At 40.4% G+C, this 13,812-nt stretch overlaps 1 protein-coding gene across 1 annotated transcript in view; it reads left to right on the top strand.

Moving 5' to 3' along the window:
- The window catches only part of PIGK (phosphatidylinositol glycan anchor biosynthesis class K), a 72,762-nt gene extending 60,095 nt beyond the window's left edge, over positions 1-12,667 (top strand). The window contains exon 11 of the mRNA XM_054072845.1: positions 11,424-12,667. Within this exon, the coding sequence (XP_053928820.1) occupies positions 11,424-11,540 (117 nt within the window). The 3' untranslated portion in view covers positions 11,541-12,667. The remainder of the gene's footprint in view (positions 1-11,423) is intronic.
- The last annotated feature ends 1,145 nt before the right edge of the window (positions 12,668-13,812 follow it).

Here is a 13,812-nt window from a genome sequence, read left to right as displayed (position 1 = left end):
ACTTGAACCTTGGAGTCAGCTGGTTCCTCCATAGCTCGCACTTCTCTCCTCAGAAGCTGTGAACGGGAACTGCCTGGCTGAAAGTACAGTATGGTCACACAGCTTTTGTGAGATGAGGCCCAGGGAGGAGAGTCAGCATCCATTCTGGCTGTTAAATTATTTCTCCTGTTTGCAGCTTTCTGGTGTTTTGTATTTCTGTCCCTGGAATAATTATGCTGGGAATCAGAAAGCCAAATGTATACATGGATCATAGAATGGTTTGGGTCAGTAGGGACCTGAAAGATCACGCAGTTCCAACCCCCCTGCCATGGGCAGGGATACCTCCTGCTGGATTAGGGGCTCCAAGCCCCATCCAACCTGGCCTTAAACACCTCCAGGGATGGGGCAGCCACCACTGCTCTGGGCAACCTGGGCCAGAGCCTCACCACCCTCACAGGAAAACATTTCTACCTCCAATCTAATCTAAATCTTCCCTTTTTCAGTTTAAAACTGATTGCCCCTTGTCCTGTCCCTGCACTCCCTGATAAAGAGCCCTTCACCGGCCTACAGGAAAGCTGTGTACAGTGTATAATCCTTAGGCAAATGGTAAGGATTATTATTATTGCTTAATACTGATTGCACTGGGCATAGAAACAACACTTGTGTGTGTTTGTGTGTGTATGTCAGCACATGTAATGTGAGTGCAAGACCAAATTCTTGACTTGGTTTGTGTCACCTTTCACTGAAATATATTCAGGATCAGGACCTTTCCATATAAAGCAGATCACTGAAGTATGTTATAGTAGGCTGTCCAAGATGCAAGATTTAATTGCGTTTTCTGGTGTCAGTTCAGTGTTCTGTGACGTTTTCATTTCTCACATAACCTTGTACGGTTTTTATTAATCATTACTTTTTTATTGTTTACGCATGAAAGCTTCTCTGATAGACGATGTTTATTTAAATGGTATTTCAGTGAGTAATATAATTAGCAGTAACAGTTTTGCTAGTTTTTTTTCTTCTATCTACTATATTTCGTCTGAGCTTATGCAGCATAAAAAGTAGTTGTTACCAATAAGCTTACATTGGTAAGGAAAAAATAGAAATGTCATCAATCTTAGCCTGACGTATTTTGCAGTGCTGTGATGGCAGATACCTTTCTGAACACTTCTCCTCGGGTGAAGGCACCGTTAGCTCCAAATATATTCACACATTTATTCCACTTAACCATGTAAACTGACTGAGGTGTTATTGGTGATTTTTTTTGCGTGTGAAGTTAATTATATTTTGTTTACCCTTCAGTAGCATGCTGTGAGGAGCACGGCAGTGTAACTCACGAGCTCTTGACAGGACTGATGAATGGCCAAAGATAGAGATATTGGCAGACTGCTCTCTAGTGCTCCATCTAGAATTGTTTTCCTAAATAATTCAGAGGGTTGAAATTTGATGAAATCATTGCCATTTGAAGAATGAATGGAAGGGGTAAATGGATGAAGACTCCAGTAATGGAGCAGTTGTGTTCATACTGTTGGACAGACAAGACGGCACCCCACGTTGTCATTCCTGCACGAATTCTTTGTGTGAGGTTGCGATTCAGCTTTGTGCAAGCGATTACTTCTGTCGTGACCGGCTTTCTTGCTTGCTGTGTGGCACCCTGCCATAGCCAGCACTCCCCACCCATCAGCTTCCATAGGATTGAGAGGCCCAGCACGTTAACAGCTGGCTCCTGTGGCTCGGCGTTCCTGGAAAAGCCCGGCTCCAGTGATGGAGCTTTGTGAATTAGTGAGTGGTTGCATATTTTCAGCCAGGAGTGCTTAACATGGAAGACCATCTACAAATCCACAGCTGACAAGCAGATGATGAGTAGCGCTGTAGGGGGCTGAGTGAGGACACGTCAGCAGGGCAGTAACCTGTGGGCACTTCAGAGGATAGGCAGGAAAGGTGCAACTACTTTGCTACTAGATAACAGTGTTTGTGGTTTTATCTTTTTGAAAGACTTACCGTTTTGGGAAGATGTTGATGTTGCCCCACTTACATCTAGCCGTTATGGGGTGGGGGTGTGCGCGGGCGCGTGTGTTCAGCAACGCTTATTCATTCTTCCAGAAAGATGGTCTTTGAGCGCCACATAGCATTTGACTGATGAACCTAGTGTCATGTAAATGTCACGTGGGAGCACTGAATATTTATGATAACCATAAATCTACCATTCGTTCTTAATGGCAGCTGCTTACAAAAACTTTTTGCAGGAATGGATTTGCTCTCTGGGACTTGTCGTTCTTTGACACTACCAAGCGTAACAGAAATGGCTTTCTGGTATAGGTCTAATTCTGTGCAACCACGAAATAAGTGTCTGTATTGCTGCTATGCCTATGTTTTATGGTTTGTTTTAAAGGATGTATAGCAGCTAGAGTAGCCAAAAGTATTAGGTTGATATTTCAGAATAGTTCTTTTTCCTTTTCCTTTTTTTCTGCTCACATACAGAGCACAAACAACATAAATCTGGGTGAGAATACTTGTTTGGCATACGAGTCCGAAACTACTGAGTACAACAATCGCCTTTAAAAGCTGGGTGGTGGTGGGGAACAAACCGATTCTCACCAGCTGTAATACACTGGTTTCTAACTGAAAATGAAAATGTTTTGCAATAAAAACAGCTATATTTGATCTTGCTCATAAAAACACGCAGGCACCTTTTGCCTCAGCCTTGCTTCTCCATCCGTTTTTTCATGCCTGCCTCCTAAATGTAATGCTGTTTTGAGTTGTGCAAGCTGGAGCTAGAAAACGTGGAGCTCTGCTGCACACGTATAATGTAGCACACAGCTTAGGGCAAAGCAGAACTTTTTAAATTATAGTTGTAGAGATTTAAAGAAATGAGCAGTAAAACGTATACGAATAAGGAATGTTTATTTGGATTCCAGTTTCTTTAAATGTAGCTGTTGAGATATTTGATTAGATTTTGCACTCAATATGGCATATTGAGTATAAGATCTAATGTTGTCTAACATCTGTTGTTAATACAGTCTGCCACCTGGAAATAAATTAATAGATACTCATGGGATATCCAGAAAAAAATGTGTGGTTAGAAGCGTCACTACTACTTTGAAAGGAACAGCATAATAATTTATGAACATTATGGTTTCTCCATATAAACAGAAACAACTTCGTTTGAATTTGAATGATCAGAATTATACTTCATAATGGAAGTTTGAAGGCATACAATTAATTTTATGAGATTAAGAAAAAAAACCACCTGCCTTGGAGCATATTGATTTAAAAGGATTTAAACAGGCTCAGCTTGTGGTCCAGAGAGAGACGCTATGGGAAATACAAGTTAGATTTCCAGGGAGGAAGCGGGAGGGCTGTGCTCCTCAGCAAGGCTGGGCTGTGTGAGGCTGGTACTTGAAGTAATCATCCCAGAGTGAGCCAGGTAGGAGCCATGCGGGCACCCGCTGCTTTGTCTTTGCAGAGTTGGGAAGGTGGTTCTGGTTCTGCTCCCCCTCCCGACGTTGTATTTGTATGAACAAGATCTACACCATAGTAGGCTTTGAGATCATTTTTTTCCAGCAGAGAGTGAGCAGTGTATGCTGCTTGGAAAAATAATGCTGTGAGAATAGCTTTGCCCTACTTACACAATTGTATTTTTATGTCCTGTCCTAGCCTCTACACACCCTTTTCACCACCTTTGTTCTTTGCATCTGCTATTTCTGTCTGCTTAACCCAAAGTCTGGGTAGAAGCAAGTGGGTTGCTTTTATATCTGATCATTTCTGAAGATCCCCTTCACTATGGTCTCCCTCAATAACGTTTGGGGTTTTTTTGTCATTTTCTGACTCCCTGTAGTGTAAGGACCTCAGGGAGTTTTCTCTTTCTATTTGTGGCATGGCACCGTGTGCTGAATTCCTTTAGCCTGTTTTTTCCTAATAATCGTCTTCTTGTTTAAATTAATTAATTACAAACGTAGTAAAAAAGAAAGATGCTTCTTGAAGTAGCAGCGGCCAAGTTTTGAGTACCAAGTCTACTTAATGAAGCCGCTCATCGTCTGTTCTTCCATGCTTCAGCTGGCATGAAGCTTTGTGTTTGCAGATGCAATTCATATATTTGCTGTGGACTTAGGTGCCCTTTCATGAAAAATCATGATCGTGGCTTCATGGAAGGGTATGAATTTGATTAAAATACATTAAGAATTGCTTAATATACTTAATATATTAAGTTATAGGCTTATAATTATTATATAAATTACAGAATATTATATGCTTAAATGGATGTAGTTGGGTTTTCTTTCTAAATACAACTTTAAATTGTGGCTTTTTATCATCTCCAGCCTAAAGCACACATGAGTTCCATAATGTAACTTACTGGTAGCTGAGCAGATAAGAGTGCAGCACTTGTAGCTCAGCAGCTCTGCCAGTCTATGAAAGACAGATAGAGGTGGTTCCTGCTGCCGGTACAGAGCTGTGTTTGTTAGCTTGGGGTGTAGCAAATCACATGCCTTAGTTCAGAGGCCCTTGCATACAATCCCTGCTGTATTCGCCAGGCGGGCATCAGTCATCGCAGCGCTGGCTGGTCTGGGAATTAAACTGTACTGGGTCCCAGGTGCTGGGAAAGCTCCCTTTGATTGGAAGAAGTATATTATGTGTTGTGTCACGGGTTGGAAGATTAATGAATAATTGTTAAACCACTAAAAGCACTTTAAAGTGCTGTGTAATGTTGAGCGATAACACCGAAAGTAGAGTATAATAAGCGAGCAGCCATTTTTGAAGTAGTTCATTTCTAAAAAGCTCCTATAGATTACATACTTGAGAAGGAAATGAAAACCTAAAGCTATCAGAGCTCTACTGTCGTTTATATTGTGGCGATTACACAGTTTTCAAAGTAAATATTTAAAATGCAGTTGTTGGCATTGATATGTTAATTTGGTTTAACCGCTGTTCTTTCCTGTATCCTTCGTGAGTTCTTGTTGTTGATGAGTGAAATTTCTTCATTATTTTATTAATATTGGAGATATCAGCAACCATGGCACTGTGCTTAATAAATACAAACTGACAGAAGTGCTTTAAATTGTTTTTCAGATTAACAGGCACCATTTATGTTGGCGTTCTCTTATGACTTCAGTCTTGCTGTGGGCACAAAAGAGGATTAAGCTATTACTGGATGGCTGGAATTATTTGATTTCTCCTACCCCCCTGCGAGGACCCAGAATCAAAACTGTAACTGAGAAATTAGAAGTGCATACTTCCACTAAAAGCTTTGAGGACATGCTTAATGCTGTGATTTGCTTGTGATACATATAAATTCAGTCTGAAATTAAACTTCATTGCGTGCCTTGTCGCAAGAATTGAGAGGATTACCCAGTTTGAAATTTTAAATTGCAAGTTGTGGAGTGCCTCTAGGAAATAATAATGCGCTACTGGCACAGTGCAGTGCATGGTAGAATCTGGCTTTTCCAAGGAGTTTCCTTGTCCTTCAGTTTGGGATTGGTGGTGTTTTTCTGAGACGAGAAGCAGACAAGATTGTTCCAGTCTTGGATCTGCGGTTGGCCTTGGCTTTCAAAAGACCTGTTTTGAAATGTGGATCTTTCTTTTTTCAGGTTTTAATACTGGTCTTTAATGCAGACTGAAACGTAGAATTGAGTATCTCAAGCAAATCTTTATTATTGCAATGGAAAAAATAGAAACGTTCATTTAAATAGGGAATAGCCAAGAAGAAAACTTGGAAATTTATGCCCTGAAGTGCATAAAATTCACCCAAATGATCTAATAATGATGGCGAGCACTACGCAAACAAGCAGCAAGTGTGCTTCACCTCCCTGTGAGTGCTTGCTGACACCCAGGATAGCAGAGGTGGAGAGCTCCACAGAGGGGTGTGCGCCGGATTGCCCCACAGTGCTGTAGCTGCTGCTGTCAGTCTCAGAATCTGAGGAGAGGTTTTATGCCATGTGAGCTGCAATAAATTGACCAAAATTGGGTGTAGAGCACTCTGCACTGAAACTTGAGAGACTAATGCAGGGATTAATTTGGAATACGATAGCTGCCACTTTTTAATGGACTCGTTGGAACCCAGAACTTGTAGTGTTTTATTTTTGTGCAGTTACATGTGGATATTTTGCACTGGAGGTACAAACACACGCCATCTGCCTCAGGCTGGGGAGAGCTTCCTCCATGGCAAGAATGATGTGCACATTCATTTTAAGCCTTTACTCGCTTTCTTAAGAGTCCAGTTTGGTATAAGATGCTGGAAGAGACTGCAGAATTTGTGTATTCCTTTTCCATTTGAGAATTATTACGTTCCTGCTGTAATATCGCATGCACTGCTTTCTCCACTGCTACCATCCCAGTGTGGATTCTGAGTTTGACCCAAAGCTTTTTGTACCAATATTTTTGTACTCACTGAGGACACTAATGCAAAGGGTGTTCTGTTGGAAGAGGACTGTAGGGCTGCATTGTGATATTTAACACAGTGTTTTCCACGTGAAATGTTAATACATGATGTTCTAAATCTTATTTCTGTTCTGATGTAACATTTTAAAATTAAACCGTTCTTATCTAATCGGGGCCTACAAGAAAGCGGCAGAGGGCCTCTAGATCAGGGATTGCAGGGACAGAAGGAAGGGGAAGGGCTTTAAGTTGAAGGAGGGGAGATTTAGATTAGATATTAGGAAGAAATGTTTTCCTGTGACGATGGTGAGGCACTGGAACAGGTTGCCCAGAGAAGCCATGGCTTCTCCATCCCTGGAAGTGTTCAAGGCCAGGCTGGATTGGGTTTTGAGCAGCCTGATCCACTGGGAGGTGTCCCTGCCTAAGGCAGGGGGATTGGAACTGGATGATCTGTAAGGTCTTTTCCAACCCAAACCATTCTATGATAATTACCACTTCAGCCTTGATACTTTTTTATTATTTTTTTTTGCACAAAACTCATTTTAATTGGAGTAGTGAGTATTGCATGTTTCATAAAACACATTCCTTGAAAGTCTTGGATACTTTCCACACAGGTCTCTACAGACCCATCCAGTTTGAAAATACACCATTTTATCGTCTCCTTAATTACAGTACTTGGAACAACTCTGTTAACTGTTTTTAAGTTCCACCGGATAATGAGTCTACCAGAAGTAAAGTGTGTACAACAGAAAACTGTTCACAGGAGGAAGCTTGCTGTTGCTTAGCTACCTATCTTTTTCATTTGGAATCTCCAGCAATTCAGTAATGACTGGCCCTCAAGCTGCTAAAAGTATTTGTTCATGACACATTGTACCATTTTATGTGTCGAGTTCACCTATGTGTTACTGCTATTATTGTAGGGATAAAGAGCGCGTTTATAATGGGGTTGTATTGTGGCGTAGGTCACAAGAGCTGATGTCGATTGCATAAGCAGTACCTGGTGTATGGAGATCTCTGGTGGGTTCTACGACAGTGAAATTCAGAATAACTTGAGCCAAAACAGCTATTGCCTCTGCTCCTCCAGATCAGTCCAAAATATGAGAAGATTATGGTAACATGTAAGGACTGCAGCCAGTCTGTGGGCTTTTAATAGTACACATTCCTTCATCAATTTAGGCATAATAAGATGCATAAATAATTGCAAATTAAAATACTGCAACACTTAACATATTTTTGGCCATTTAGCATTTTCTTGCAAGTGAGAAAACGCCTGACTCAAAAACTGCCTTTCACAGAAATTTGTTGGAATAACACCTCGCACTAGGCAGTGTTTGTAGGATAAATACTGAATGTTTTTTAGGAATCTGGGAAAAACTTTATATTCAGAGACGGTTTAACTAGAGATTGCTTATGGCCACGGAACTGGTATAAGCATAGAAAGAAATGCTGTCTTTTCTAAAGCTTTTTCCTGTATGTGGATCTAGAAAGGAAACTTTTCATTTGCTATTAAAGTGATTCTTTGATAGCTTTTCACAGCAGGAGGCTGTGACTCTTCCTCACCTGCCTGCACAAAACAGTCAAAGCAGCTTCGGCAGCAATACAGTCGAGGCTGACGTGTGGTTATGGAAGGGCGTCAAGTCCTGGCCTCTGGCGTCCCTGAGCAGCGCTGCTGGCGGAGCTGTGACAGCTGCCACACAGCCTCTCAGACAGAGGTACCAGCAGGGCTTGTGGTAGTGACACAGCTGTGCCGAGAGGCAACAATTGTTGGGTCTGCTGTTACAACGGTGCCAGCTGAAAGCGTAATTTATGGAAGCAGCGCCTCCATCTTACGCGTGGCAAGGTGGGAATCGCAGGTGCAAAATGCAGCTTCTTTCTAAAGGAACTTCAGTGCTGTTTGCTGCTTCGCTGACGTGTCCAGCTGGTCAGAGATTCGTTATTGAAGTTTTCTGTGTTGTATTTGTTACCATTTTGGAAGGATGAAGTTGTCAGTTCACAAGCTAATTACATTTTTAATTCAGTGATGAACTTTCTTGGGAATCTATGATCAAGTTAATTTAAAGAAAATGACGTATTTCAGCTCTTGCCGGTATACTTTGTAGGTTTAAACATGAATCTGCGTTAATCCCCTTTTAGGTATTCATAAGAATTTTATGTCTGTGTGCCCCTAGTGGAAAATACTAGCATATTTCAATATAATTTTGTGCTCAATTAACCTCGCTATTGACTTACAGATGTACAATCTCTTTGCCCTTTTATTGTGGTTTAATATTTATGTGTAGATTTCACTTTCTGGGTCTGTAAATCTTTCTCATTAAGATAATTAAGATGACTAAATATGTAGCTCTTGTATAGTCTCATATGTATTTTTTTGTCATGCCTTCATGTTTTTGATCCTTCACGTTTTAATATTGCGTCCCATGGCTTTAAAACTTGGATTTCCCAGTGCGGAGCCACTGCTGCACTGGCCTGTCTGTTCTCCTGCAGAATTCCATAGAGGTTTCAGTACGTGGCATGACAAAACGTAAAACCGTACTCATAGATCACCTTATAAATATTTATTCATATAAATTCTTTAAAGAAATTAAATTATGTGTTCTATACAAAATAGGAGAGAAAGGCTTTTAGTGTCACTGCCTGCAAATTGAAGTCATTTGTCTAGAAGGGTCAGGTGCCACTTTGCGGTAAGGAATTTGTCTGAGATCCAAGAAAGGAAAGATTGATAGTACAAAGAGATTGATGAAACAGGCGCTGCAATATGCATGCAGAGTTACGGGTTAATTAGGAGGATTTAAACAAGAAAGTTCCTTTGTGTGGAGAAGTGTCGTGTGCCGTTACTGTCAGCAGCGAGGTGTGCTGGCAGCCTTTTAGAACACGCAGAGTTGATTTTCTGAGATGTTTATATGGAGATGCGCGGTGGCAAATATCAGCAAGGTGGCAGATTACCAGCAGCACGCTCGCTGCAGCTGATGAGTGCTGCTTGGGAAATGGAGTGCTTTGCCTATACAGACACCATCTCTGCATGTGTCTGTGGTTTTGTTGTTGTTGATGTAAATTATAATGCTGGTTCTGTGATTCCTGGATCAGAGTAAAATCATAAATATTTCAGAGTTCTTTGGGTGTCTCAGGTGACATGGCTATTTGTTATACTTTTTAATTAGGAGCGTGGTGCTTAAAGAAAAATCCTAAAGCTAAAACTATTTAGCTTAGAAAATGGGAGCTGAGCAATCAACAAACATTGTTTTCTTGTTGAGAGGAAAGCTGTTTTGAAAGAACAGACGCTGCAAACTGTTCCTTAAAGTTCACCAGCCACCTGGTACATTTAGTGGGGAATGACAAGCTTCTGTATGCAGATTCATGCAGAAATTGAAACGGTACCGTCTTTTGTAACAGTTATTCACATGGCAGAAAGGGAATTTTAAATTTGACTTAAGTGCAACAAAACTAAAATACTTTCTGTGCCCCTTGTGTCTCATTCAATACAAGGACAAAATAGTGCAAATCTTTCAGCAAGGCAGGAATAAAAAGCTCAGCAAGCACTCCAGTGTTTATTATTGTAGTAGTAAATCATCTCTGTCTGCCCAGAAAATCTGTAAAACATACCTGCTGAGGGCAGGAGTAGGCACAGGCATGAGGAACTGAGTTATACTTCTAAATACTGTCATCCTGATCTTTTTGTCATGGTCATAGAGTCATAGAATGGTTTGTGTCGGAAGGGACATTATAGATCATCCAGTTCCAACCCCCCGCCATGGGCAGGGACACCTCCCACTGGATCAGACTGCTCAAACCTCATCCAACCTGGCCTTGAACACCTCCAGGGGTGGGGCAGCCACCACTGCTCTGGGCAACCCGCGCCAGAGCCTCCTCACCCTCACCGGGAAACATTTCTTCCTAATATCTAATCCAAAACTCATTCAGCTTAAAACCATTCCCCCTTGTCCTGTCCCTGCAATCCCTGACTAAGAGCCCATCTCCAGCTTTCCCGCAGCCCCTCTCAGTACTGGAAGCTGCTCTAAGGTCTCCCCGGAGCCTTCTCTTCTCCAGGCTGAACAACTCCAACTCTCTCAGCCTGTCCTGTATAGAAGGTGCTCCAGCCCTCGGATCATCTTTGTGGCCTCCTCTAGTCTCGCTCTTAACAGATCCTCGTCTTTCCTGTGCTGAGGACTATTCTTAACTAAAATTTTGCATTCCTATTCCACCTTCTTCTTAGCCTCAGAGACAGGTCTTGGGGCACACAGCTGCTCTCACCCTCCACAACTCTTTTCTCACCGAGGATGGAGTATCTGAAATTCTTTTAAATATGAGGAGGAAGGGGACAGACAAGTTTTCTTGCCCTACTGCTAAGTGTGAGGTAGGAAAGGCCTTAACAAATTGCAGCATATTGCTTTTTACTGAAGATGGAAAAAATCTTCAGTAAAAAAAAAAGGGACAGGTATTTGAATTGCAGGAGATATTTCTACATTAAGGAGAGGCAGTTAGGCTCAATGAGGCCCCTGGGAAATGTGATTGACATTAAAAACAATCCCATTTTGGTTTATGATATTCTTGTAATAATGAATCTTAGCTCCTCATGTGGTTAGATATCTGTTTATTCGCGTAATTCTGAGCACAAAAGGAGCTGTAGAAAACAGTCTAGGTAGTGAAAAAAAACCACTGTCTTTTGATTTTCACCTTTTTACTTGTAGGAACTGCTTTTCATACTTGCAGCATTTTTCTGTTGCATTAATATAAGACTGAGAAATTCTGTCCAAACAGATGAGTTTGAACATGTCCTGCAGCGTTGATAGGGACGGACAAAGTGATGTCTCAGGCACAGTTCTAGTGCCCTTTTTGTTTTACTTAGTGGTACCTGTTTTGTAGTACCTCTTTGAGTGGCAGCTCACCTCCCATCAGCCTTTTCACCACATCAAAAAGAAAGATGCTTCTACTTTATGAAGAAATACAGCTTATTGGTATTTTTCTCTTCTGCCAGGATTTATTTTTTTTGTGCTTGGTAAACGCAGTGCCTGTTTAGTGTGAAAACTTTGTATAATTTTTTTTTGTTTTCTCTCTTTTTTTTTCCTTTTTTTTTCCAGAAACCGAAACAAAAGGACTGGCATCCTCCTGGAGGGTTTATTTTAGGACTCTGGGCATTAATCATCATGGTTTTCTTCAAAACATATGGGATCAAGCACATGAAACACATCTTCTGAATCGAAGCAAGCAAGATGATGGCATTGACTGCAACTTTGGATTCATTGGTGTTACCCGAGTGCTCTGAATGTGTGTTATGGATGTGAAAACCAGTGTTGGGATCTTGCTTCTAAAGGTTCTTTTGAAGTCACCCCTTCTGCCCCTCTTTTTGAAGAGTCAGTGGCTTTGATGTTAGACTTTTGTACTTCGTTTTATTTTAAACATATTTTAATGCTTTTCCGAGCAATTTTTTTTTTTTCTGGTTGAAATAAAAAAAAAAAAAAAGAGAGGAGACCTCAACACAATAAAAAAATTTTTGAGGTTGATTGTAAATGGGCAAATTCTTTCCCCTGCACTTCAAAGTAAATCTTACAAGTAGTCAACCTATCACTAAAGAACTAGACATTGTGCAGACTGTTATTTAAGATGTCATTTCATCAATAAAAACTTAAGCCACTTTGCAGACTTTGGCATGACATATTGAAAGCTTTATTCACAAAAATAAAAATACTCTGTATTGATTTTTTTTTTTTATTATTATTCTTTTTTCTTCCTTGTTAAGTACAACCCTTAGATCAGACCTTTCACCTTAGGCAGTTTTGAGTCTGGGATTCTATGAGTTGGTGAAAGTAAAAAAAAAAATATAAGATGACCGCACTGAATCTACTTCAAAAAATGGTAAAAAAAGTGAAAGTATGACTTCACCATGCCCGTTAGGAACCCTTCATAGATGTTGTAAGTTCACTGCATACAATATGGACTTGGATGCTTCCAGGATTTTTAGTGCACTGGATTTCTGCACAGAGGAAAATTGACTCTGGCATCAGGATGAAAAATGTTATAAATGGTACTATTGTATTCTGTAGTTTCTGAGCCCTAGGAAAATAAGCTTTATCACTTAGGTGTTGTAAATTCTGTTTTGGTATATTGATTTGTTCTATTTGGCGATTTACTGATGAATGTATGCTAAAAGGGATTGTCTATATAATATACTCACTGAAGTGAATTTGTGCATGCATAGAAACAAGGAGAAGCTTTTGCAGTATACTTTTGGAATTTGTTCTTTAGCTTAATCGTAATAAAGCTTATGTGATGCATTCATGGTGTAAATGCTATATACGTACCTCTAGAAGTTATTAGGAATTATTTGTAATCACACAGACTATTAGAGTAAATCTACTTTTCTTAGAATATGGCGCTGAGCATTTTTATATTGCACAAAACATACACATTTGAGTGCTTAAACATTTTTGTTGTCCTTTTTTCTTCTCTTTCAGATTGATTGTGGCATCAGCGCCTCGGGTTAGGGGTAGCGGCTTGTCAGAGCACTGTCTGTTTGCACTGACAGGGAGGGCTGCACTGAGGCAGCTTCTGGGGCTTCCAGCTGTTTCTGAGGACTGGTGCCAGAGAACAACAAAACCATCAGTGTAGCACATCTCTTGAGTATTAAAACCTTGGTTTTTTGTTTATCCATGCATCTTCTAGGCTTGGAGAGGAGTACAAAATGATCCATTATCAGGAGGTAAATACTTGCCTGCTACACTTTGGCCTCACTATAAAATCATGGTACAGAGAACTTTCTGTTGTGCTTTTTGGTGAACAGCAGGAATTGTTTTCAGTAGAATGTTTTAAACACCGGGAACAGGAATTAACCTGTATTTAAAAGAGAATCATTCCTACACCACTGCCTTTATAGCTCTGTAAATTGATGTTTTGTGATAAATTATACTAGAGATTTCTTCCCGTTTTGCTGCTGAGAAGGTTTTGTATAACTGATGCACAGGTGTCCCCTGCCAGCAGCAATGCAACTTCACATGAAAGATGAAAGCCGTGTTTGCTCAGAGGGGAGGAGGTGAACGCATCTCAGCAGCATTCCTAGTGCTGGATCTCTTTGCAATGTGTTGGGCGTTGGAGTTGTTTTTTTTGGATAGCACCCTCCACAAGCAATGACTTCATATCCAAAATTTGATACAAAATCTCACTTCTTAAAATCAGAAAACCTGTCCCTTTTCCCCCACTATTTCTAATGCAGCTATCAAATAAGCTCTGTTGTAGACAGACTGTATAGAAATGCAGAGTCACTATAGAAATGCGCAGATGTGGTATAGAAATTAATCCTACAGCATTTCTTAGAGGTTTTGCTTTGCTCTCATTTTTTTAATCCGGGCTTTGATACTCTTTTTCAATTGTAAATGGAAAATATTTTTCAGTTGTAAGTATTTTTAATCAAATATTTATTTTACAGGCAAGTTTGGTCACACTTTAGATTTAAAGTGGCTCAAGTGAAGTAAT

Source organism: Cuculus canorus, chromosome 8 (genome assembly GCF_017976375.1).
Source record: "Cuculus canorus isolate bCucCan1 chromosome 8, bCucCan1.pri, whole genome shotgun sequence".
NCBI classification, from domain to species: Eukaryota; Metazoa; Chordata; class Aves; order Cuculiformes; family Cuculidae; genus Cuculus; species Cuculus canorus.
This window is presented reverse-complemented; position numbering and strand designations above follow the sequence as displayed.